The following is a 26,603-nucleotide window of genomic DNA, read 5'->3' on the forward strand; positions in this document are numbered from 1 at the left end:
GAAACTTTAGAGTTGGCCAGTATTCAGCTTGTGGTACTAGATATGACTAGAGTAGTTAGGAGCAATCACTTTATGTTTTGTAATTACAAATCCTTGTAAATCCAAAAGCATTTTTCTTAGCTTATTCTACAAGTTTTAATACACACTTCACAAATTCCTTGTGATCAGCAAGGAATGTGTGTTAATATGTTTAGAGCTGGGGAATATCATCTTTTCTGTGCATTATAGGATCAACTTCAGAATTTCTGCAAAGCCCTTTTCATGCATACCATCTTCCCCATGTCCTTCCTGTGCAACTCCATGCTCATGTTCCCACTTTTTCTCCTCTTAGCTTTCGGCTTCTGAACTCTTTGTTCTCCTCTTGCTCTCCTTTCCCTGCCCACCACCCCTCCCACCTCAGCTATCTGTATGCTTTTTAACACTGGATCAGCATTTCACACCTGTGTTCCAGCAGAAAGGATTTATAGCCCAACATTAGTGTCCTAAAAAATCTGAAACCTCAAGAGAGAGGAGGTAAGAGCAATTCAAATAATGGGCTCTGTGAATTTCAGCTCTTTGAAATTCTAGTGTGGAGGAGAATAATAAAGTTACACTTGCAGAAGTATCTAGGCTTGTTACTTAGGTTCTAGATTTTTGACTGATCCATTTGAATAGCTGAAAGCTTGGACCAAAGCACCTCTCCTGCGGATGGCACGAAACCTGGTACTTCAGTTGGTATTCACTCTTGGGTGTTTTAATAGGCACACGTATGCATAGAATAATTTCATTTTATGCAAGTATTGCTTCTATTGAAATCTATCATCTGTTTTCCCTATGAGGAAAAAAAAGACATCTAATGAAAGAAATCTGTGAAGAATCTCAGTGAGTAACAGATTTGTGTGTGAAGAAGAGGGAAGCGTATTTTACTAGAAATTGTTCCGGGGGGGGTTGGTGTGGATTTTCAAATAACATGCATACATGCTAGCCTTATGCTTCATGAAAGATTATAGCTTGCAGCTGAAGCACTCTTTTATTAAAAAAAATTTCAAAAAACTTAGGTTTTAAATTTTCTGTAGGTCTTGGCAGCTGGTTAGATATGGATTTTTTCTTAAAGCTAACAGGTTTTTTTCTTTCACTTTTAATTGCAAGGATGAAGAAGATTCTTTTGTGATGAAAGCTATTATTCATGCCATCAATGATGACAATGTTCCTGGATTACAGCACCTTCTGGGATCTCTGACAAATTACGATGTCAATCAACCCAACAAGGTAGTGTGGGTCTGTGGTGAGGTGTGTGGGGGATTAGCTACCACCCTGTTGAATAGAGCAGTGTGGTTGTAAAATGTAGCACCTGGAATGAAAAGGCAAGAGAATAGGAAAAAATTCTGCCTTTTTTTCTAGGAGAAATTTTCATGTGCTTTGTGTTTAGTCTTCTTAAGATACATTAAAATGGAGCCCAAAATGTTTTTTTTTTTCCCAGGTATTTCAAAAGTGTGACTCAAATATATGGTCAGGAACTGTGGTGTATCAAATATCAACCTTCACTCTTGGCTGCAGTTGCTGTTTCTTGTGGCAAATGAAGATGGCCAATGTTTATTTTCAGTAATGAAATTACACAGTATTTCAATGCATCAGCAAGCAACATCTAGGAAAGTGAAATGGGACTGGCCACTAAGACAGAAAATACAGTGATTTCTTAAATGGTTCAAGACAAAGTCACACTTTTTTGAGTGGTTATTGAAGTGACCTTCATTACAAAGTACTTTGAGAAACATTCATGAAGAGCAGTGTAGAAGTAAAATGTATGTTATTTTACTGTGATGGGATCTTGAACCATTTTAAAAAATCGCTGTATTTTTGTTTAAATGGGTGGTCCCATTTCACTTTCCTAGGTGTTGCTGGTGGCTTGTATTTGGGGTGGTGTGGTAGCTGCAAAGAGATTGCAAAAGGGAATATTCTTCCCAAACAAGGCTAATGATAGCTTAATATTAATATTCCTAATTTAAAAAACATAAATTTACTGTGATATATCATGAATTCATCTCAAAAATATGGAGAATTGCTGTGCAATATTTCTTTTAACAAAGGGATAAATTATTTTCATATAATATTTTTTGAAGACTTGATTTGAAAGTGGAAATCCAGAAATGCTATTCAATGCCTGTCCTCTATTCCACTGTTTTCTTAATCCTGCAATAATTAATTATATAATTTCTTGTATTTCATCGTTAGCATGGAACACCTCCACTACTCATTGCTGCTGGCTGTGGGAACATTCAGATGCTTCAGCTGCTTTTAAAGCGTGGATCTCGTATTGATGTTCAAGATAAGGTTGGAGTTCTGCTTTTCAACTGCTCTTTATAACGTTTTCACTACAGTTACCAGAAGGAAAGCTGTTCAGACCAAGTGGAATTGGAAATTAAAACTGAGCTATAGATCCTGTTTTCTGTCTTCCACAGCAAAAGCATGAGACTAACTTTTGAGCAATGTCATTTGTTACTAATAAATACTCTCTGATTTTTATCACTGTATTAGATGAAATAATTTGAATTATACTAACTGTATAATGTCCTTCATGCTCACAAAACCACCTCATTTAGTTCAAATTAGTGATTGCCCTAAAACACAATGGAGAATTTTATTTAATATAGAATGATAAATGAATATTTTTAGCCATGGGGAATATTGCAACTAAAATTCATATTTGATGGAGGATATGCTTTGCAATAAGCTTTTTTTCCAAATGTGCTGTAACAATTCATTTAAAGCAAGCTTGAAGAATGTCTGCTTCTCCATCGAATAGATGGTAAAGCAAGCAGAATAAAGGTTTTTATCTCATGGCTGTTCTTTCCAAAGAACGCCCTAATAAGGGAGAAGAGGATTATCCTTGCAAACAGTTAGTAATCCTGTTAATCATCCTTGCATAGAGAGATTTTTGTTGTCACTCTTGGTATGTAGGGTTGTTGAATCAATTTGAAATTTTTTAAAAAGTGGATGTGCTCATATAAGCTTGAATAGCTATTCAGTATATCTGTGTACACCTAAATGCACATGTACCTCAACTGAAAATCTAGAATTAGGATTTTAACTTGATTAATAGCATCTGAAATGAAATATTTTTGACAGGCTGGATCTAATGCAATCTATTGGGCTTCTCGACATGGACATGTAGAAACACTGAAATTTCTCAATGATAATGAATGTCCTTTGGATATTAAGGATAAGGTAAGAAAATAACTCCTTTTTTACACAGAGAGCCCCTTCCTATAACTTTAAAAGAGAGAGGTCTTTCAATTGAAATGGTTTTCAACTGTGCCATAATTCCAAGAAATCAACTGGCTTTTGTAGTATGGTTTTCTAAGTTGACTTATAGGGCCGTGTTAACAGAGCTTTAAAGTAGCTGCATGTACTGATTATTTTCCTGACAAATGTTAGCCAAGTGTGCATGTTAAATGTGGTGAGTACATGGTGGGTAGGTGGGGAAGTACAAATCTAAATTAATTTTCACTTGAAGACTTGATTTCTCATTGGAACTCAGGATGAAATCGTGATTCAGTTTTTCATTCCTCTTGATTGAAAACCACTTTTGTCTGACAAGTAAATTTGACTGTTATTAAGTTGAGTATAAGGAAGCCTAACAATTTATTGCTGATGAGCACTTACTTTGTCTTTGGCAGTGTTATTTGAGCAACATATGCCCTAGAAACTAGTTGCTGTTAAATTTTTATACCATAGCAATGATTTTATACTAGCCAAAGCTCCAGTGCAGAGGAAATTATACTTGTGAAACACAGTTTCCTTTGTTGAGAGAACAAATGCAAGGCAAGGTACATTAGGAAAATTGTTGTTTGACTCCTGATAAGGCTGCTAGGAAAGAAGTTACTCTCTTAATTTAAAAAAAATCAATTTTATGTTATTTCAAAAAAGAAAGTGTTGCAAATAGTTAGGCATAGTGACCAAAATGCACCGGGAGGGCTTATGGAAATGTTATTACTAGAAATGAGATATCTGTTTCAACACAACTGCACACACAGCTTCCTCCTCGTATTGCTCAGAAATCCCATCGTGGCAGTGATCTGGAACAAATAAAATAGGAAAATAAGTTCTGGAAAAGAAAGCCTTTGAAAAAATAACCTACCTGCTAGTTGGTGGTGTGTCTGTCACATAGAACCAGTTTGTAAGCTCTGCTGATGGAGCTGTGTGGCTGGGCAGTGGAGAGGGAGCAGTTTTCCATGCAGGATTGAGGGCATTCAGGCTGTACACGGTGTACAGGCAGTGTATATCACAGTGTGATGCAGGGAATTACACTGGCATGTTCTCCTGTAATTGCAGTCCGGAGAGACCGCTCTCCACGTGGCAGCTCGGTATGGGCATGTGGATGTGGTTCAGTTTCTCTGTAGCATTGGATCCAATCCAAACTTTCAAGACAAGGTGAGTCATGAACACTGCATTTTTTCAACAAATAAGGCTTTATATTAGTGGTCAAAACTTCAAGTCTCACTTTGCAAACGAGAATTATGGAAGTTTTGATAGCTCTTGATACATAAAGATTATGTGAAAAAACTGAGTGAACCAACCAGTGCTATAAAACACAGGTTCTCTCAAAAATGAAAGCTTGAAGATGGAGAAACAACTCCATGAAGGTGTGGGTGGTGGTGTGTACTCTGAGAGTTCAATGAAAGATTTTTATTAGTTTTTGCCTTGAATTCTGCTTGGTTTTAGCAGTCATAGAATTTTTCTGCAGTGTCAAGTACTCGTTTTTTAAAATAGAAGGAGGGCTCAGGAGGGTTTCTTTAGAGGTCTGAAGTCTTGAAAGAAAACAAGGAAGAAAAGGCTTAATATAAAAAGAAAATCCACTTGACCCAAATTTGACTCTATGTGTGTGAGTTCCACAAGCCTCCCCAAGTGCTGTACCCTCTAGGACTTCAGTTTCATTGTTTAAGGAGCCCTATGCTAAGGGAGGACAGGACATGCTCAAGATTTTTACAGAAACCTTGAATACAGTCCAGTTCCTCTGCTATTATCAGCCTCAATCATATCCTCTTTGATATTTGACAGGTACAGAAAGGATATCTCATTTCTTAGAATTTGATAGAACTACTTCTTTTTGTGTTTTTTAATTCTCCCTGCTTTTTCGGTGGGCTACTTTCAGCATGTTTTTGTGAAATATTTGAGGTTTTTAATGGTGTTCCATGTAACTGCTCTGACATACAATGTTGAATGTTTTGAAGTTTCCTGGGTTTCCTGCAAAAAGCAAATTAGTACTTCAGTCACAATTGAACTCCAAATGCAGATAATTGCAAAGACTTGTGATGTGTCTTTAAAGGACTTGGGTTTTTAAGTGTCTTCACTCCTAGAGCATTTAGATGTGCTTTCTCAACATGATAAGCAGAGGGACCTGCCCCTAACTGGGAGTCTAGTGGGATTTGCATCTCCATGGTGATCAATCTGTTTTAGACACTGGATTAGTCACAGCACACATAGAAGTTGTTTGTGAACAAGGGTCAGTTTTCAAGTGAGAAAACCAAGATAGTTAGCATCAGGAGCATAGATAGATTTAAAGTAGGATTCCTGACAGACAAGGTACCATAATCCCTTGTATGTCAGCTGAAGTTATTCTTGGTTTTAGAATGTCAGCATTAGAAATTACAACATCTTTTTACAGGATTAATTTAGTAGACTTTCTTTTTATATATATAATTATTTTATTTTATTTTATTTTATTTTATTAATTTTTTTTTAAGTTGGGGAATTGTTTTTCCTGGAGTTTGGTTCAGTATTGTTTTTTGATTTTTGATGTTGATAGGAAGAAGAAACCCCACTGCACTGCGCTGCTTGGCATGGCTACTACTCTGTTGCAAAAGCACTCTGTGAAGCAGGTTGCAATGTAAATGTTAAAAACAAAGAAGGGGAGACCCCGCTCCTGACAGCATCTGCTAGGGGTTACCATGATATTGTGGAATGCTTGGCAGAACACAGGGCTGACCTTCATGCAACAGACAAGGTTAGTTATGTCTGGAGATCACAGGGACGTCTCTCAATTGCTTCCTTGAGTGCTGCAAGTCAGCATTGTTTCCCCAACATGAATTTTTGTAGCAGTTCACACAGGGCCTATTGATGGCTGAAATAGTCTTTAAGGTTGTCCACTGATGATTATTACTCCATGATTGGATTTTTGCTGATCTATCATCTCATTATCATTTATCATGAGTAACACTCTTTGAAAAATTGCAGGAATGTTAGGTTCTGTAATTGGCAACAAACTGTTAATTTCAGAGGAAAAGATGGATTTGGTGTTGGTCTTTGATTACTATGGGTTGGATAAATCACACCCATTTCCAATAAGAGCTATTAAAAATATGACTCTATTTGATTCAGAATCAATCCTTGTTTTTCATTATGTAATCCAAATAAATAAATTTGCCATTTTATTGCTTCTATTTTTGGTATTGCTGGCCTTTTAGCTACCTTTTCTAGTAATATTAACTAAATAGTTATTAAAGTGAGTTCAGAAAAAAGTTTTTGCTTTTAAATGAATTAAATTGTTTTTTCCAGATACATTGTCTCTCTAAGTTGTACCACAGATAGAAAGCTCTATCTTTAAAGTTACTGATCAGAAAGCAAATTACATGACTTTTGCACCACTAACTTCTGTCGAGAATTTACAATATTCAACTGGTTGTTACTGTTGTTCACTCTCCTCTCTCCGAGGAAAGCTGTTAGAAGAGAATGTGTATTTGTATTTCATCTGCTCCACTGCAAAGACCAGTGGCTTAACAGAAATTTGCTTTCATCTCATGGCTTATTTGTTCTGACAGATATGGTGCATCTCCCTGCCTCCAACTTCAAATTAAAAACCACTGTGATTCTTGAGGCAAGGAGATGCACCGTTACTTGAGATGGTTGTAACTTTACTAAAAGTTTTGCTTTTTAGCATTATTTGATCTCACAAGCTATCTCTTTATTTCAGGATGGTCATATAGCCCTGCACCTTGCTGTAAGGAGATGTCAACTAGAAGTAGTTAAAACTCTCATGAGTCAAGGGTGTTTTGTAGATTTCCAAGACAGACATGGCAACACTCCCTTACATGTGGCCTGCAAAGATGGGAATGTGCCTATTGTGATGGCACTCTGTGAAGCAAATTGTAGTTTGGATGTCCCTAATAAGGTAAATGGAATATGGATGCTGAACTGCGTTGTCTATTAGCTCACCTGTTGCATTAGGTGACCTTTTCAAGTTCTGTGATATGAAAAAATGTTTTCATTGATTCTTCTGTCTCTCAAAGTGGCCAAATGCAAAGTATTAAATGACTCGCATTAAATGACTTCATGTCAGTGAAGAGATTCATGGAAAGAATGAAAAATTGGAAAAGTAATACTTTACAGCACTTTCCCATTTCACTTAAAAAATATATTATTTCATGATGACTTCTTTCATTCATTCCTTATATTTCTTTGGGTGAAAGGGGAGATATTTAATCCTCAGTAGTACTTGGATTGAAGTAGAACCCAGAGTTCTAGAGGTAAAGGAATCAGTGTTGTTTAAGTGGTTCATATTTAATTAAGTATAGGGCAATTAAATTTCCTGGAATTAAAAGACATTGTCAAATATAGCAAAAAAAAAAAAAAAAAAAACAAACCTCTAAAGGATTCCTCCACCGTTGTGAGGGATTTAGCTAGAAAATTGTTTCCCCATCCTTTAAATAGTCATCTAGCCTTTATTTTAATTGTGTTTTCAGCAGTTGTGCTTAAGCTGCAATCAAAAGTAATTTTTCTTCCAGTTTTTGCAAAACCTTTCCTGTGTGTCAATATGTATAATTGTATAATATGTCTAAAGAAATCTGAAGTGACATTCCTTGACTAATCTAGTGACACTTTTTTCCTCATGTTAGTATGGAAGAACACCTTTACACCTGGCAGCAAACAATGGCATTCTTGATGTTGTCCGGTTCCTTTGCCTTACCGGTGCCAATGTAGAAGCATTAACCTCTGTAAGTATTGAGAGATGCTGTTCTTCTTTTATGCATGAAAGTAGAAAAAGAACTCATAGACAGTGGTAGGAAAAAGACATTATGTTTTGAATTTTTTTTAAAAAGGGTGTTGTATATTATACATCATGTATGGTATTTGTTATATCTCTCTTGTCTACTTGTTCCATTCTTGCAACTGAATTTGGAACTGATTATGGTACAGTACAGTACTGATTATGGTATGGTACAGTACAGCTACCACTTCATCTACACGTAATAATTTCTTCATCTAAGAATTACTTTTATCATTGTGTTTTCTGTAAGCATATAGAGTCACTTCATTAAGAAGATGTACATCATTTCACATTACATTTGAGAAACATATAAATGCATTGTATGTATCTTAAATATTTTTCATGCTTTAAGGGGGTTAATAAGTTCTGGTTTTATGGAGGGAGATGTGTGGTTGCATGGACGACTGAACTAGCATGCAAGTATCCTTGTAAAATAAATCATTCATGTTAGAATCAGTCAGCGCCACTGCTTCCACTCAGTAACACTGAAAGCATTTTTCATTCCTGGTAAGATGGGAAACATCCTCCTAATGACACACCCACAACAGGAATGAAGTGGCCGTTGTCATGTGCATAATAAATTACAGACATCTTGCACTCCATTACGTGTGTTTTGAACAAACTAACCATGTTTTGTATTCAGATCCAGTGGATGATTCTACATTGCTACTCACTGTAACCAATCTATTCTGCTTAGAAATAACTACCACTCTGTATGAGGAAGACATGTTGTCATTAGATTTTAGTTGAGTACACATTTTTCAGAGTTCTTTTCCTAAAAAATCATTCCTGAGATGTTGAAATGGAGGGGGAAAAGAAGAAAACTTCTGTATCATTTGCTTTACCCATTCAGTAGAAAATACTAATTTTTGTGTCGTTTTCCACTAGATTTAGCACTGCAGTTTCTTCTTTTAAGCACAAATCTTATGTAGGAGGAGAATGCAAATAAATTTGAAATTGTAGCTTAAATAAGTTTAGGACTTAATAATTATTTTTTTATAACTATTGGATTGTATATTGCCATGTTCCTTATTAAGAATAATTAAATATGCATGCAGTGGACTTGGTAGGATGTTCTACAGCTTTTCTTTGTCACCTGTTTTTGTCTTTTTTGTTTGTTAAATCCCATTGTGTATATGTATTTGCACTACTACATACTGTAGACATGAGATAAAATAAAAGAGTAATGAGGGAATTCTTGAGCTGTTGGACTTCATTTATGTCATGACAGCCATGTTGGTATAATTGCCTGTGTGGACACTGTCCTTTCAAGATAAAAGTACATTTTGTCTCTTCAGTTTAGGTCAGTTTGAAGGACATAGCAAAATAAATAGTGCTGATACTAAATCTAGCAGGAGCAGTACAGTGAATATACATAACCATCCATTATTCCAGCATCGTGGGGGCAGAGAAGGAAAAAGGAGAGGACCGGAGGAACTTGCATGCTGTGATTTTAATACTTCAGTTTTGTATTGGTTTGCTAGAAGGCTATTGAACTGTTCTGAAAACTTCATTAGCAGCTCTTTCTGAGCCAGTGCAGTAGAATTAATGGCCTTTTTATTCTCTCAGTATGCCATTTCTGAGCAGCTAACTTTTCCAACACCATTAAGTAACTGGGCTGTGTTATGAATTTATTGCCTTCTTTCTAGGTTAAAGCCCATTTTGGAACTAGTGTATTTTTAATTTGATTACATGGATGTTGTTTATTGACAATAGAAAACCTTCTACTCCTGGAGTATAAAATCATTTCAAATGTTTAAAAATTGGCCCAAAACATCTGTTGGGCTCACATGTTAATTGGCACCATGTCGTTGGATTCTCCAAAATTGTCAGATTGATTAAAAATTTTGGGTGCAGATGCTTGCAAGTGCCACTTGGACTCAGGAGCTTGGACTTGAGCTCTTGCAGGCTGTCTGATTTGCAATATAAGGAGCCAGTCAGCAATTATAATGAAATATTACCAGTAGGTGCAAAATACGCTTTCATGGATCCTGTAACCACATCCTTTTTATATGTCAGTTTTGCTTACCTATTGCTCTACCAGTATGTAGATACTCTGTATTTTCAGGAAAGCTTGAATAGGAAACTAATTTGCTGTTTTGCTTGTGGATGTATTTTCTAATTCTCTTATCTGAGAGAAATTAGTTACCTCTTACCAGATTAGTTACTTCAACATTAGTTACCTCTTACCAAAATTTAAAACAGTACAGTAGCATAAGATAGCATTAAGAGTCAAAGCACTGGGCAATTTTTCTTTTAGTCTCTTTAATATTAAACTGCTGATCTGTGAAACATAGAATAGACCAATAGGCAAGACCAGAATACTGAATACTGAAGCTTTTAAAGTTTCTCCTTTTAAACTTGCTGATGCAATTTAAACTACATCCCTTACAAGTTTCTTGCTTTCTGGAATCTTCCAGTGGCTGACATGCCATTGTCAGTCTTTATCCATTGGTAAACATTCACCTGCTATTCATGTGAGTCAATATGCTGATGAATCCCTTCTTTGTGACCTTTTAAGTCTGTTCAGTAGGCAGTATCTAGAAAACACTATCATCCTCTAACTGGGGAGAAGAGAGATGGCATTCAGGGGAAGGAATGTTGACTTCAGACCGAGTTCAAAGTATCCTGTTACAGTGGCATCCAGATGCCCATCTGTAAAAGAAAAATGAAGGAATTGCTGCTAATAATTTGTGTTTTAACAGGATGGGAAGACAGCAGAAGATCTTGCCAGAGCAGAGCAACATGAACATGTAGCCAGTCTGCTTGCAAGACTTAAAAAGGTTGGGAATGCATGAATTTTAAGTGAAGTTTTCATCAAAGCCATTCTAAAAGCTGTTGCAAAATTCCTTGCTGCAATGGTGTCTTTTTTTTTTCCTTTTCCTTTTTATATTTTTAATTTGAAATTATACCCTCAATTAAAACCAATATGTACATATTAAGAATCTGGCTAAGCTAGTCTGCACCACTGATTTATATCTATCAGTGTCTGACAGTGCCTAGCAAAATATCTAAGATGTTTAGTAGAACATAATCTATTAAGAATTAACACAACCCCAAAGATGACTTATTTCCTCACCACCCCCCTTTCACTTAGATTAAGGTTATGAAGGGTGGGGGGGTTGTAGCCCTTATGAAAATGTCAATACTGTATGGAATAGTTGCTGAAGTTTTCAATATCATCTTCTAATTCTGTAGTTTCAGTATATCCAAATGTCTTGCCAACTAGAACAAAAAGATGAGCTGGGATTGTTGTAAGGCTGTATGTCTGACACATCTGATACACATTGATTAGTCAGATAGGCAGCATCTCATTTCTATTACTTGTAGAAGATTGTGCACACTGCGTATTTCCAAGAAGTATAATCATATCCTTTAGGCCTGCCACCAAATCTGTACTTCCTAGGATTGTAAACTACATGTGTGTGAAGATGTGAGAAAGTGCAAAGTTCAGACTTCCTTTGCAATGACTGCTTTTGTAAAGTTTGTCATAATAGGCTCCATTTTGCATAGTTACATACCCACACCAAACTCTTATTTGTGTCTGCATGCAGGCAGGTAAATTTGGGATTTATTCCTAATGTAAATATGAAAATAATACAAATTATTTTCATATTTACAAAGCAAAGGAAGAAGATCAGATCTCTTTTGAAAGAAATACTAGTAAACTGTAACTCTCTTCTTAAAAGTGGAATATACATTACTGAAGGCCCATCCCTATATATGTGGGGAAAATGCATTATCGTTTGTAACAGATAATCCAATCAATTGGACTATCAAACAAATTATATCTAACCACTGAAAATATTCTAGTACTACTTAAAATGGTCAGTATCATCTAGTACAGAGCATACCTTACACTTATTTTTGGTGCTTCCTCTAACAGAGACATGTGAAGAACCTACTATCGTAGTGGCTCTTGTGGAGGATTCAGTATTGGCTGTAACAATGCAGTGTTTGCACAGTGACTAACTCACTAATAAATGCCTGCTGGCGAGGAAGGAACAAAATTGTATGCAGTACTGTTTCTGTCAAAGTTCTCAGCTCAGTTGCTGCATGCTTATGATAGAGAGGAGCTAATCCTACTTGTAAATTAGGTGCAAATGCAGAACAATAGAGCCTCTCTCTGAGCTCCAAACGAGGGAATGAAGAAAGGGAAGATGTATCTAGTTCCTCTGCCCTCACACTTTTCTGCTTTCTCCCTGCTTCCTTGAAATTCACCCAAACATGTGAAGCACAGGAAAAATTGATGTAAAGAAGAGAAGTGCACATCAAGTTGTTGAATGGTTCAAGTGATAGCTGTCACAGCAAAATTCTTCAGTGTTGCATGTATATTCTATGAGAGTATGCATATTGTTTAACCTTCTGAGACAGATGGTTTGGAGAATGGGCACTGAAAGAGGCTAGTTTTATCACCTTTGCCCGTTCCATTGGAGGTCAAAACAATTCCATTCACTGATCTGAGCCTGAAGATGTGCAATTTTCATGGAATGTCAAGGTGGCTCTTGAGAATGAGCATTCACTCTTCTGTCTTCCTGTCCAGTAGCTGATGGCTTGCATGATGAACCAGATGAACACCACTCTGGCAAGAAAGTGCCTCTAAACCCTATGGTGAGTTTGTTGGGAGGCAGAGGTTCCCTGCATTCTGATTTCTTCTTTATGTTGAATTTTAGGATACTCACCGGGGGATTTTTATCCAGCAACTGAGGCACACACAGAATCCACAGCCCCGGATCAAACTGAAGTTGTTTGGTTACTCTGGAGCTGGGAAAACCACCCTTGTGGAGTCCCTCAAGTGCGGTCTGATACGAAGCTTTTTCCGAAGACGTAGGCCCAGGCTCTCCTCCACAAACTCAAGCAGATTCCCCCCATCTCCTTTGTCTTCCAAACCTTCAGGTATGGTTTTTAGCCATAATGTTTGTATGAGAAAAGAGTTTCCTCTTATTCCCTAAGCGCCTAAGAAGAAGCAGCTGGCTGCACTGCACAAGACAGGACAGCCTAATCATGTAAGAAACAAAAGAAAAAGGGAGAGGGGATTGACTTCTCTGGGCATAGGCATAGGAAGAGGAGCAGTGAGTGTGAAGGATACATGAGTAGTTTAGGTTTTGTTTGCTTACATGCAGCACAAGTGAACTTGCAGAGTTGAGGACAAACACTGCTGTTTATTGTAAACACTGCTGTTTATTTTTCACAAAAGGTCCTAGGCTGCAAACATCAGTGTCATTACCAGCTTCACTGGTTACTGGTCACTCCTTTTTTGTACTGGTTACTCCTTTTTTGCTGGAGGAACTTCAATAAAGACTGCAAAATTGGAACAGTTGCTGCATCTCTATGTGATTTTTAAGTAATAAGAGGTTTCAGAACTGCCTCTGATGCCTTGGAGTGCTTTTCCCTAAGGTAGAGGATTGAATTAGCCCAGTTAGAGGTGTCTAAAATTGTCTTCAAACAAGCTGAAAATGGAAGTTTTCTAAATGGAAGTGAATGTTTGCAAAGACTAGGGAATAAATTGCTCATGTAGCACAAGCTGGCCTGTACAAAGTGGGAAGAGCTACAAGGTGTGTAAAAACTAGCTAGGTTTACACTTAAGTGTGTGCCCAGTTTTTGAAGAACCCGCAGGGGGACAGTGGAAAGACCAATGAAATGTTTGTTCAGATCCCTTTTCTAACACTGGGAGCTTACACAAGCAAACTAAGCATGTTGAAGAGCTCAAGTTTGAATTGATGTTTAGAAGTGGTCTTACTGTGCAAGTTTTAAATGAGGCCAGGGCTGCCGTTTTTTTAAAACAACTTTTGGATAATGCTTGCAGCTTTGGATTTTGTTCATCATTTTTAAGTCATATTAGAACAGTGCTAGTAGTAGTTTTCATCTCTACTTTCTGTCTATTCACCTGAGGAAGCTCTAGGGCATTCACAGAGTGGCTTAACAAGGCAAGCTCCATGCCACAGAGATTGCTTCTGCATTTCATGTTTACTTAACACAACGGCCTCACATCTGTGACAACAAAAACAACAAAACTTTATTAAATTAATCAATCAGAAGTTCTTGATTTATTTATCTTAATTTACTGTGTCATACAAAGGGTGATAAATCACTCAAGGAATATCTGTTCCTGGAGGCAGTACAGGAATGATTTGAATTAAGATAATTTTTTTTTGTGTTGGTTGGTAAAAGAACCAAAGAAAAGGTATTATGTGCTGACACCATCATGAAATCAGAAAGACTGCCGGTCACACTGGCAAATCAGTGTAGAAATAACGGTGAATTTGAAGCATGCCCTTCAAAAGAGCTTCCCTAGATATGAAGCCAGAAAGATGTACGTATATACATACAAAGCTACTATGGTGTTATTTTAGCATTTGGAAGTTTGGGGTTCACTACTTTCAGTATATGTTCTTTTGGGATGTAAATCATTATATATCATGTAAATTTTATTATGGGCTGAGTGACATAATCAGATAAATATTTAAATCAGCACAATTTGGTCTATACTTGGTCACATGATTTGTGTGTTTATATGTTTGTTTAAATTCTGTAAAACTACGTTTGTGAAATATAAATGAGTATTTATTTACAAGAGCTGAAAGATTTAAAATATTACACTAGGAGATAAAACATGAACGTGTAGTTTTACAGCTAAGGGATAATCTCTTTCTTTTGTTTAATGCAAATATTAGAATTTGCCAACCAGTGAGGGAAAGAAATCTTTATCCACTAGATGGTGTAAGTCAGTTAAAAAGCCCTTTTGTATCTCATTTGCACTCTGGGAATCTGAATAAACAAGAAACTTAAAAATTGCTTATTAATAAAATAATTTTGGTTAAGGGCCTGCTTTTCTCCCTCACCACCCCAGAGACACTTGTTACACAGTGATATTTTTTTATCATTACTTACAGGAATCAAAAATATGAATATGTGGCATTTCCATGCCAATAATAATAGATCATGCCATGAAATTGTAGTCCTTAGCTAAAAACACAAAAGGTAGTATATCTTTGCAACACAGAACTTTAACTATTCAAACCTTTCATACATATAAATTTCAGTCTTTTTTTGTGCTTCCCACCAGGAGGTGTATCTGCTAATAGACATAAGTGCTTTATAGGATCATTCTAATATTTTTCTTTCAATCATTCAGAATAAGAATGTAGTTGTGTACATCCACAGCTTCATAGACTCTTCTTTCTTTGAATAGCCCCTTGGGCTTTTTAATCTGCTTTTATGGCTTGCATACTTGTTTTGAAGTGATCTTGCTGTGATTTTTCACATGGTTTGTAATCTCATTTTCCTTTCCCTGACCCAGTTTCAGTAAGTATTACAAATCTTTATCCTGGTTGTGAAAATGTCAGCGTGAGAAGCCGTAGTATGATGTTTGAGCCAGGCCTAACCAAAGGAGTATTGGAAACATTCGTATCACCTGCTCATCACTCTCACTTCTCTTCTGATGATCAGTCCACCAAGGCCATTGACATCCAGAATGCTTGCTTGCATGGTAAGAAGAGCCCTGGACTGGGGTGCCTTAATGCCATTTTACTTGTCTTTTAAAATAAAAATGGGGGAAATACTGACTTTGTATAGTAGTGACTGTGTTTGACCATCCAACACTGGTGGCATTTAATTTGTCTGAGAAAGTAAATCTACCTGAAGTTCTGTAGCTGTTGTAATATACATTTTGATCACTTGTATCAGATCTTTGTAGTATTGCATAGAAACATTTTAGAGGTTAGTAAGTGGGAGAATAGAAAAGACGGATTTTATATGACAGGAGGAAGTCGGCAAAGTGGCTACTAGTATAAAGGCTTCTTCACCTATGTCATCTGGGGATTTTATCAGATTTAGTCTTATTTAGTCCTCACCATTTAAATATATCCTCAGCTATGCAAAGGACTCCATGTCAGGGTTGGAGCATATTTGGTGAGTCCTGATGAGCATATTTGGAACATATTTGGTGAGCCCATCAGTCACTGTGAGTGGAGCTCCTGATTTTATTTCTTATTTTTTGGTAAGGAAATTAATTGCTCTGCAGTTGAAGCCAGTTAGCAGTAAGAGGAGTCAATCATAAAAGGTGTCATAAGTACTCACATGGCATTTGGCACTGAGACCATGCAAATTGTGCTTCTATTCCACCAGCCATACTAATTGTCATTTATACAGGTAGTCAGGTCTCTTTTTCATAAGGAAAATGTTTTAGCAGCTGCCGTGTTGAAGCTGAGTTAGTATTAAACAAGAGTTTACTTTAGAGACAGAAACCTGCTTATGACTGCGCAGTAACAAATGCGGTGAAAAAGTATTTATCCTAGATGCTGCAGAGTTTGCCAAGCACCAAAAGCTTGTTCTTGTGCAGACTAATTTCTTCCTTCAGTATAATTTGAAGCCCAGTCAAATTCTGCAGGAAACAGAGTTGTGCCATGGACTGTCAGAAGGACTTTTTTTTTCTTTCTCTACTGTCTTGATACAGAACAAAGTGTACACACAGGTGAACTCTGAGCAGCTGTACTCAAAACAGCAGATTGGTGCATTCTGACTTCTCTCCTTCTAGAGAGAAGGAGAGAAGTCACCATTTAATCATCATTAATCACCTTTTTTTTAATTAGAAGTACTACAAGTGCCGCAGACATCGCCCTAATCAGATGGTGCATCTGGGAAGTCAACATACTAACACTTTTCTCATCCAAAGCTAAAGGAGATGAGAAAAGAAGTGTGGAGCCCTTGGAACCCTTATCATAGTAATTCTTCAGCCCTTATTTACCAGCACAGTGTGAACAGTACAATTCTGTAAACCAAAGCTGATTCTTTTTAGAATGTGCTTAAGTGGTTTTTAAAATCAGTGGTCACATGTTAAGAAGAATAATAAATTAATAAAAATACTAAGCTTTAATGGGAGCCATTATTCTTGATTTTCAAGACAATTAAAAGATCAGCTGCTGTTCTTCAAGGCAAAGCTCAATTTAATTGCACAAGACTGCATGCATTTAACACAGGTACTTAGATATGGCATCCAGCTAAATGTCTGAGAGCAGGAATGTGAGAGAGGAATAGACTTTGAGGGTCCAACTGCTAAGCCTCTGAAACTGAAACTCATTCCCTTTGTTCATGATTGCATTTTCAGTCTTGCTTCCTCACATGCATGCAGTTTAAGTTTGTGAAAGTTTAAATCAGATTAAATGTTTTGTTTGTATTTCCATGTCCAGAAGATGTTTCCTGCTTACTGATGAATTGTAATCTCTTCATCTGTTTGTCTGTTTTTCAGGAGTTGGTGATTTCAGCATCTGGGAATTCTCTGGGAATCCTGTGTACTTCTGTTGTTATGATTATTTTGCTGCAAATGATCACACTGCAATTCACATAGTGCTTTTTAGTCTTGAGGAGCCTTATGAAATCCAGTTAAATCAAGTGACCTTTTGGCTCAATTTCCTGAAATCATTGGTCCCAGTAGAGGAGCCAATCGGTATGTTCTTGCGCTTGTTAATGAATTATTAGAGATCTGTAGAATAAAGCTTCTTGTATTTCTCTGCAAGTCTGTACATCATCCTCATTAGATGTCTTCATCTCCATGTATTCAAACAAACTTCACATTAGGTTTCTTGGCAAAAGGGAATTTTATCTGTGGAAGAAGCCAGAAGAGTTGTACATGTCACTTAGTTCAATTAAAAAGTGACAGATGAAGTTTTATGTCAGATAAGCTGTCCAGAGTGTTTCAGAGGGCTGGAACCATTCAAAACCAAGTTCAGACGCGTTGTTTAAATTCCTCTTATATCTAGCCCAAATAAACAATATTTTCATCATAAATTAATCTTATCAGTGACAAAAGGTCAGGACAGTATTATGGAACAGCATTACCCTTCAGTATGTGCAAGTTTCATGTGTTTAACTAGAGTTCTATTTGGAATTCAAATACAATAACTTTTTGGTACTGATGCACAGAAATCAATATTTCTTGTAAATTTCTCATATGCTCTAATTTTGCATAGGTTTTAAGTAATTTTATTTGTTTTATATTCAGGCTTACTGGAAGTTATTTGGTGGGCAAACTTAAATAAACTTCAATAACATTTTTCTTAAAAGGTCTAGCAGTCCAGGTGTATATACAGTAAATTATAACTTGTTTGCATTTGTAGCTGAGTATTGGTCTGCAGACTGTTACAGTTTCTTGGACTAACCAAGCTCTGACATGTGTCTTGGTTCTATGATCAGAAAGATTATTCCAGCCAGTGGATCTAACTCAAGGACATTTGTAACAATTGCTAGGGATTCCCCAGGCAAATGTGTTAAACACTTAACATTGTGCAAAGAGTTTTTTTCTCTCTCTTTTTGTGTTCTGCTATGCATTATCTCAGTGGACAATGAGCCAAGGCCAACCCTTGGTTTTCAGTTCAGGCATCTGCATTATTTTGTTTTCTATTTTAAATCAAATTACAATGTTAATAATATCAGCATTTGGGTCTAACCAACAATAAACTACCTATGAAAGTTAAAGCTCAGAAATTTGCAAAAAGGTGACAAAGCTGCAAATAGAGCTGATTTGCAATTGCTGAAAGCTTTTCACGACTCCTCAGTCTCAGCTGATTTTTTTCTTCTTGCTCATGTGATTATCAGCATTATTTAGATACTTCACTTAAACTTCTTTTTATGCTGATCAACTCAGTCTGGGTACCCGTGTATCTCTGTATCGCTACAAATCTCTCAAGTAATACCTAGTAACTGTTGTTTGCAGAAAAGTTAAAACTCTTGGGATAACTTTCCAGTTATTTTTGTCTATGTCCTTAGCTGCCAATTTAAAAAAAAAAAAAAAAAAAAAAAAAAAAAAAAAAAAAAAAAAAAAAAGATAATTGCAAAATAGTTGCCTGGAAGTTCTATGCAGAGATTTTGGGAAATGTGGCTTTTTATAAATTAGTCAAGATTATGTAGCTCTTAGTTGATGAGAACTGAGCAGTGACATAAGCATATTTTCCCATGTGACTTTTTTAAGTCTGAAAGAACAGGATTGGGTGTTCTGTCTCTTTTTAAAATAGTTTAATATATTTACTCTTTTCTGGAATATGAGTTTGAGAAAAGATTGAAATCTCTGTGTTCCATACTGTCACCTCATTCATGCCATTTGTATCTTTCTTTCTTTCTTTCTCATTCTTTTTCATGGCTTCTGCCAGGCTTTCCTACTTAACTCTCACCTAAGTGAGAGGTCATTGTTTGTGTAAGTACTGCAAAATAGCATTCATATCAACATATGAATGTTGTGGACATTTTGTGTTCTTGCAATCCTCTATTCTTGACCTGTAATATTAAGGACTATCCAATGATTATGAAAAACCCTTTCAAGAAGCTGCTATTTCTAACTATTTTTTCCTCACAATTGTTATAATTTGTAGTTAGCCACTATATCATTAGTACTACTGATTACTGTTTTTGTTAAACCGATAAAGTAACGCCATACAAATGTATATGATGTTATTCAAATAGTCTAGCAACTTGGCCTTGTATAGACAGACCTATAGCAGATAATTGCCAAAGCACCAGCAGTTATACTGTTAATGACTGTGCTTAGAGTTGGTAAATCACTACAAAAGTGGTTGGTATGAAGAATATAAAATGTATTTCTGATTTTCATGCTCAGTATCAGCCATCTCCATAGGCATGCCTCATAGTGAGGGAGTTGTTCTGTTTCTCTTCTAGCATTTGGTGGAAAGCTAAAAAGTCCCCTGCGTGTTGTTTTGGTTGCCACACATGCTGACATAGTCAATCTGCCTCGGCCTTCTGGGGGAGAGTTCTGGTATGACAAAGACATCTCCTTGTTGAAAGAAATCAGGAACAGGTAAGTGGGAAGTAGATTTATATATAGTGTTTAAACATGCTAATTGGAAAGAAAAATACTAAAATGTATTGGAATAGGTTAAAGGTTTTTATATGGCTTATATGGTATTATGATATTTTCAGTATGTTCAGGAAACATATGTTGTGCTAAAATTGAAACATTTACCAATATTGCAGTGAGTAAGCTGCCCTGAGTGAGCTAAATGAGCCAAATAGCGTAAAAATTAATTGTGGTGTAGGTAGTCTCTCACCCTGTAAACACTAGGCTATATCTAAAGACCCATTCCAATTTTCTGTCTAATATTTTGGTTCTTGGGTTTTGCACTGGTCTCAGAAAAGTAGGCCATTTGCAGCTAAAAACTCTGGATGCAGAAGACAAAGCTTTGCTTGAGAACCACCCTTATCTCTTCACTGATTTAAGATAGGTATGAAAAAACTTAAATGTGGCCTGGAAGTACTTCCCATGCAGTTTGCAAAAAGCTGGACATTGTGTAGTGACACAGGTGACAAGGTCATCCAAGAAGTACCTAGAAGTTAACAAAACTTGTACAATTCTTCAGCAAATGTCTGGAGTACATGCTAATGTGGAAATAGGGAGTTTTCCCATAAACATACTATTGTTTAAAGTAACAATACCTTATATTCAGAGTGAGCATGTAAGTGGGAAACACTGGGTATGAAAAATCATCCATATCTGCTTGTGTACACATTTGTCTGGGCTGTACAAGAAACAGATGCAGAAATCCCAGCACTATAGTGGGGGAAGGGCTAGAGGGGGGCGGGGCAAGCAGAGCAGTATCTTAATCAATTGAAATAAGCCAATAGAAAAATACCTGTGTCATCTTTGGTGCCGTAATCCTTTTAAATGCAAATCAGTCCAGAGCTAGGCAAACAGGTTGGTGTTGTTGAAAAGACAAAAGGAAGTGAGAAAGACTGCTGTCAACAGCAATGACTACTGAGGTATTTAAAGTGAGAAAAAAGCAAGCAACAGACATTAAGGCCTTAAAAAGAATACATACTTGTAATCTCTTCTCTAGCAAAATGCTTTGTTTTGTATTTACAAGGCATGTGATGCAGTTACAATTCTCTTATACATATTCACTCTTCATCCTGAGAGAAAACAATTTTCTCTCAATATCTCTGCTTATTTTTAAGAAAATTATACAGCAGGTATGGCGTCTGTGCTTGTAAAATATCTCAGCATCATCATTGCTTAAACTTCATAATTTCTTAAGGAAAAACAACTTCTAGATACTTTAAGACTGGAGTACAATTTTATTAAGATATAAACTGGATTTGGGACTAAGCTAATAATAATAATTTTCCTTTAGATTTGGGAATGATTTGCAAATTTCAGAAAAGTTGTTTGTCCTGGATGCTGGAGCATCTGGATCTAAAGATATGAAGCTTCTCCGAAATCACTTGCAAGAAATAAGAAGCCAGATAATTTCTGTAAGTAGTATCTAATGGTCTGGGTCGGATGGGCCAATGTATAATGTAATAATCTGCTGTAAATTTCAAACTAAAAACAATGAAGAATACAGAAGCCACTGTTTCCAATGTTCTGACAGCACACTTGACAGGACTTGTGATAAACAAGCCCTTGACATCAAGGAAACAATTTGAGATTTCAGTTTAAAATAATAATTTTGGGGTTTGATTGGCATTAATTGGATTCCAGCATTCCCCCCACACACACACACTTTTTGTTTCTTTTTAATCAGCATAGTATTATACAGAAACCGAGAAATATATTATAAATATATTTCAGGAAAATAAGGTTCTTCACTAAAAACCCACCAGAGTAGAACAGTTTTCTGAGCTGTTAAAAAGATAATTAAGATAATTCCAAATATGAATATGTAAACTGAATATTTTGACTCCATATTTTAATTGGAAAACACTGCTTGCAGTTGTACCTGTATGTGTAGGTATATGCATATGAGACTAAAGGTAAAGTGTAGCCATGGTTTGATGTTATCACCATGAATCCATGGAGATCTCCATACTAAGGGTGACAAAATTTTTTGTAGCCTATGCTAAATGGATTAGTATTTTCTTACACACCAACAGAATTATCTGCAGCTACTTTTGAAGCTACTTTTTTTGTAATTGAGTAAAAGTGGCTGTATTACTGACATAATTCTCAGTGGGTTGAGGAAAGTATTTGGATTAATGCAAAATTCATCCAATTTTACATTCCTGATGGTCTCTTGATTTTGTAAGCTTTTTTTCTCTAAGAAAGCCTTATTATAGCTATGGTCACTAGCTTGAAATCTGAAGGGGTTTACTGTATAAGAAGTGGAGGCTGTGGCTTGAGAATGTAGCAAGAAGGCATCGAGAAGTCTAAGGCAACCAATACATCAAAGTACCATTTTTGCATCTTATTTAGTACCCTGCCATCTCACCTTTTGAAGTAAATTGGTCCTGTAAAGATACTGATGAGTACAGATTCTAAATAAATTCTGATAATTTCAGAAATAAGCATTAACTTACAGATGCATGACAGCAATTCATGATGATATTTGTAAAATTTGCTTATTTCAGTGAAAAACTGGTTTTTGCAATTCACTTTTTTAAAGAAAAGGTAGACAGATCTTATGGCAAGCAGATGCAAGATGAAAGAGTAAGGATCCAACACAAAGAGAACTCTTTAGATCTGAATATTCATTTTGAATGGATTAGACCTCCATTTTTAAAAAAGTACCACTATTCTCAAATGGATGCTTTCTTTGCTTTCTAAGACTTGCCCACCAATGACTCACCTGTGTGAAAAAATAATCTCCACACTGCCTTCCTGGAGAAAAATTAATGGACCCAACCAGTTGATGTCCTTGCAGCAGTTTGTGTATGATGTACAGGAACATCTTAATCCCCTAGCAAGTGAAAATGACCTACGGCATATTGCACAACAGTTGCATAGCATAGGAGAAGTAAGTATTTTTATCTAAATTCCATCTCTTTATTTGCAAGATACTGTTCTGGTAGAATATTGTTTTATGAGTTTAAGCAAATGGTTTTTTTCTCTTCATCTTAAGACATCATAAGAAGTAGAGAGTGCTTATTAATGCTTTCTGTTATCATTATGTCTTGTGGCTTCTATTTTGTTCAATGTAATCTCTTGGAGACAGGAAGAATTACAGTTTATTGCTGTAGTTGTAAGAATATCAAATACCCAGAAAATGATCCCTCTATGATCATCTTCAACAGAGTGTTCACTGCTTATGGGAGATTTATATGTGTCCATTAGAACAGTAGGAAAATATCTTTGCATACAAACAGCTTGCAGGACATGAATAGGCTTTCCAGGTGTTGGGGTGTAATAATTTCATTCTAGTGGAAAATGAGATCTGTTTTTTGTTCTGAATACTTGCCATATATTTAAATATGCTGGTGTTTTTTTCCTGTGAGCAGTGTTAATCAAATTGTCAGGTCAGTCTGTTAGGAAGGCAAGGACATGGGCTATCATCTTGTACTTCACAAGATGTAAACAGTAACTTTCATATTTATAAACAGATTAACATTATGCAGAGTGAAACTGTCCAAGATGTTGTGCTTCTGGATCCTCGCTGGCTCTGTTCTAATGTCCTTGGAAAAGTCTTGTCAGTGGAAAACCCAAAAGCCCTCCATCACTATAGAGGTCGGTACACCATAGAGGACATCCAACGTCTGGTGACAGATAGTGACGTGGAAGAACTGATACAGATTTTGGATGCCATGGATATTTGTGCAAGGGACCTTAGCAGTGGAGCAATGGTGGACATTCCTGCTCTCATAAAGACTGACAACCTCCACAGGTCTTGGACAGATGAGGAGGATGAAGTGCTGATTTATGGTGGTGTTAGAATTGTTCCTGTGGAACATCTTACCCCATTTCCTTGTGGAATTTTTCATAAAGTTCAGGTGAATCTCTGCAGGTGGATTCATCAGCAGAGCACAGAGGGAGATGCTGATATACGTCTGTGGGTAAATGGATCAAAGATTATGAATCGTGGAGCTGAGCTTTTAGTGCTACTTGTCAACCATGGGCAGGGTATAGAGGTTCAAGTTAGAGGACTGGAAACAGAGAAGATCAAGTGCTGTTTACTTCTGGATTCTGTGTGCAGCACCATTGATAACTTAATAGCCACAACCTTACCAGGTCTTCTGACCGGGAAATATTACCTTAGTCCTCAGCAGCTGAGGGAACATCATGAACCAGTAATGGTCTACCAGCCTAGAGACTTTTTCCGTGCACAGAGTCAAAAGGAGACATCACTAACTAACACTATGGGGGGATATAAAGAGAGCTTTAGCAGTATACTGTGTTTTGGGTGTCTTGATGTTTACTCCCAGGGAAGCCTAGGAATGGATATTCATGTTTCTGATCTGAATCTACTTACCAGGAGAAAACTAAGTCGACTTTTGGATCCACCTGATCCAATGGGCAAAGACTGGTGCCTTCTTGCCATGAACCTAGGCCTCCCTGATCTTGTTGCAAAGTACAATACAAATAATGGAACACAAACTTACTTTCTCTCAAGCCCAGTTCATGCCCTTCTGCAGGAATGGAGTAATGCACCTGACAGCACTGTAGGCATACTAATGTCTAAGCTGAGGGAATTAGGTCGCAGAGATGCAGCAGATTTCTTACTGAAGGCATCTTCTGTATTCAAAATTAATTTAGATGCTAATGGTCAAGAGGCTTATGCCTCCAGTTGCAACAGTGGCACATCTTATAACTCAATTAGTTCTGTAGTGTCACGGTAAGAAGAGATGTTTTGTGTGGTCACACTTTCAAAGTACAGAAAGGATAAAAGATACAGTATAAAAGTTGCAGTGCATACTGTAATTTATGAGTTTTTGCAACAGAGGATCCTTCTCTGGCACCACCTTTTTTGTGCATAAACTTTCTACTCCTAACTGTGAATTGTTGCTCTTTATTAAAAAGACTGGTGTACTTCTGCTGGTTTAAAACTATTTCTGATTGAGAATGTGCTGCTTAATACTGCCACTTCAACTGGAAAGTCTTAACTTTTGGATTATGCACTGCAACTGTTTTATATAATTCTCCCCATAAAAGGTAGGGGGGGAAGAATAGCACATAGTACCTTATGTGTGTGTTTCTTACATTCTTTATTTTTGTTTTCACTGTGTCCTCTGCTTAACATTTTTTTATATTTGTAAGGAGAGAAATCCACCATTTGTGGTCAATCTGACCAAACTTAAGCGCATAGTTTTTAGCTGAAAAAGTGAGTGCCTTTTGCAGAAGGGAGAGTGCAGTTGATTTGAATGACCCCGCTGGAGTTACAAGAACATGCTACCTCTGTTTCACTCAAATTGTCTGCATGCTTATCATTGCAAGTGGTGCTTGCCTGTTAATTTTTCCTGCACTTCTAAGTCATTGGTGATGACTCACGCAGAGCATTCTTGTGCCAGTACTATAGGTATAGATGTGATACCTAATCAACTTCAATTATAGTCAAATCATAATGTGAAAATCTCTTAAACTTGCCAATTATCATGCTTTGTTATTTCCATGCACCTCAGGTAAAAGTTCGTATCATTATAATATAGTTCAAAAAACACAAGTGTTGGATACTGCAGAATAATATTGTCTAGCTGTCAGTTGTAATTTGTGTATAACAAAGGTTTTCTACTATTAGATCCTGCATTACTTACTTCCTGTACTTGAAAACTTTGATGGGGATAAAAAAAAAATAAAAGGAAGCAAGGTTTCTTGCAGTGATAACTTTAAAATTGATATGAGGGAATATGATCCATTCTCTGTTCTAAAAAGCATGTAATTTTCATGGTGCGATATGTGTTTGTTTATATATATTGTATGTATATATATTAAGACTATTTTTTCCCTAATCTTACATTGTAGTAAATTTTAAAGGTTTTTTATACAAATAAACTGTTGCTTGTTGCATCCTTGTTGATCACATTCTGTTGCTGAAGGGCATTAAAACTTCTCTTTCCTTTACAGTCAGATTTGAGGAGATGCAATACCTGCCTTCTGAAGTTCTGGGAACCTCCTGTTTGACTTCAGGGGGTTTTCTTAGTATGCTGCAGAAATATTTATGGGGTTTTTTTATTGCAGAAGTGGTCCCTGTGCAACAGAGGGATCTGCATTCGTTTTAACAAATGGCAAGCCCAAGCAGTTTGCTACATAGCTTTTCCTTTGTGGTTTTCATAATGGAAACCAAAACAGCAAATGTGAGTCTATCATCAGGAACACTCCAGTTAATACTGTGCCACAGAGAGAGAGGACACTGCAATAGAACTTGTGCTGCAATAATGGTCCTTTACATTAAATATCCCCTCATCACAGAAGGGACTCTGCTGGTGCTGCTTATTTAAAATCTCAGCATCACTCTGTGATAGCTGCACACTCTTGATATGGCATGCTATGCAGGCAGCTTTGCACAATCCCTCTGCCCTGTGTATGCTGCAAAGATTTTAAGCAAGATCTTAAAATGCTAGTTGCTGTTCCCCCCTGCATTTCTTTGCCTATTTTACCCTTGCTTCATTAAATCTTTCCCCAGGTCCCAGTTATTGCTACACTCCGTAGTTAGGCATTCTTTTAAAGTCTAGTCCTCAATAAGAAGTATGGTTTACGAGTAGTCCTACCCTGAGCTGTGTTTTGATATTCTGCTTCTGACAAACTGCATTCAGCATCTCCCACCTCTGCTCTAAGTGGCTCAGTGCAGAGCCCAGGTCTGCGCAGCCTGTATTTACCTTTGTCAACTAATGGCCACTACCATACTTCAGCTTCCAGCTGCAGACATGT

At 36.7% G+C, this 26,603-nt stretch overlaps 1 protein-coding gene across 1 annotated transcript in view; it reads left to right on the forward strand.

Annotated features, from left to right (window-relative positions):
- Positions 1 to 25,742, forward strand: part of DAPK1 (death associated protein kinase 1) — an 81,643-nt gene extending 55,901 nt beyond the window's left edge. The window contains exons 12-26 of the mRNA XM_066339467.1: positions 1,129 to 1,248; positions 2,212 to 2,310; positions 3,106 to 3,204; positions 4,312 to 4,410; positions 5,786 to 5,983; positions 6,950 to 7,147; positions 7,872 to 7,970; positions 10,729 to 10,806; positions 12,697 to 12,919; positions 15,324 to 15,512; positions 17,271 to 17,468; positions 19,691 to 19,829; positions 21,160 to 21,280; positions 22,573 to 22,761; positions 23,345 to 25,742. Of these exons, the coding sequence (XP_066195564.1) occupies positions 1,129 to 1,248; positions 2,212 to 2,310; positions 3,106 to 3,204; positions 4,312 to 4,410; positions 5,786 to 5,983; positions 6,950 to 7,147; positions 7,872 to 7,970; positions 10,729 to 10,806; positions 12,697 to 12,919; positions 15,324 to 15,512; positions 17,271 to 17,468; positions 19,691 to 19,829; positions 21,160 to 21,280; positions 22,573 to 22,761; positions 23,345 to 24,577 (3,282 nt within the window). The 3' untranslated portion in view covers positions 24,578 to 25,742. The remainder of the gene's footprint in view (positions 1 to 1,128; positions 1,249 to 2,211; positions 2,311 to 3,105; positions 3,205 to 4,311; positions 4,411 to 5,785; positions 5,984 to 6,949; positions 7,148 to 7,871; positions 7,971 to 10,728; positions 10,807 to 12,696; positions 12,920 to 15,323; positions 15,513 to 17,270; positions 17,469 to 19,690; positions 19,830 to 21,159; positions 21,281 to 22,572; positions 22,762 to 23,344) is intronic.
- Positions 25,743 to 26,603: the final 861 nt, after the last annotated feature.

This window comes from Sylvia atricapilla, chromosome Z (assembly GCF_009819655.1).
Source record: "Sylvia atricapilla isolate bSylAtr1 chromosome Z, bSylAtr1.pri, whole genome shotgun sequence".
NCBI lineage: Eukaryota > Metazoa > Chordata > Aves > Passeriformes > Sylviidae > Sylvia > Sylvia atricapilla.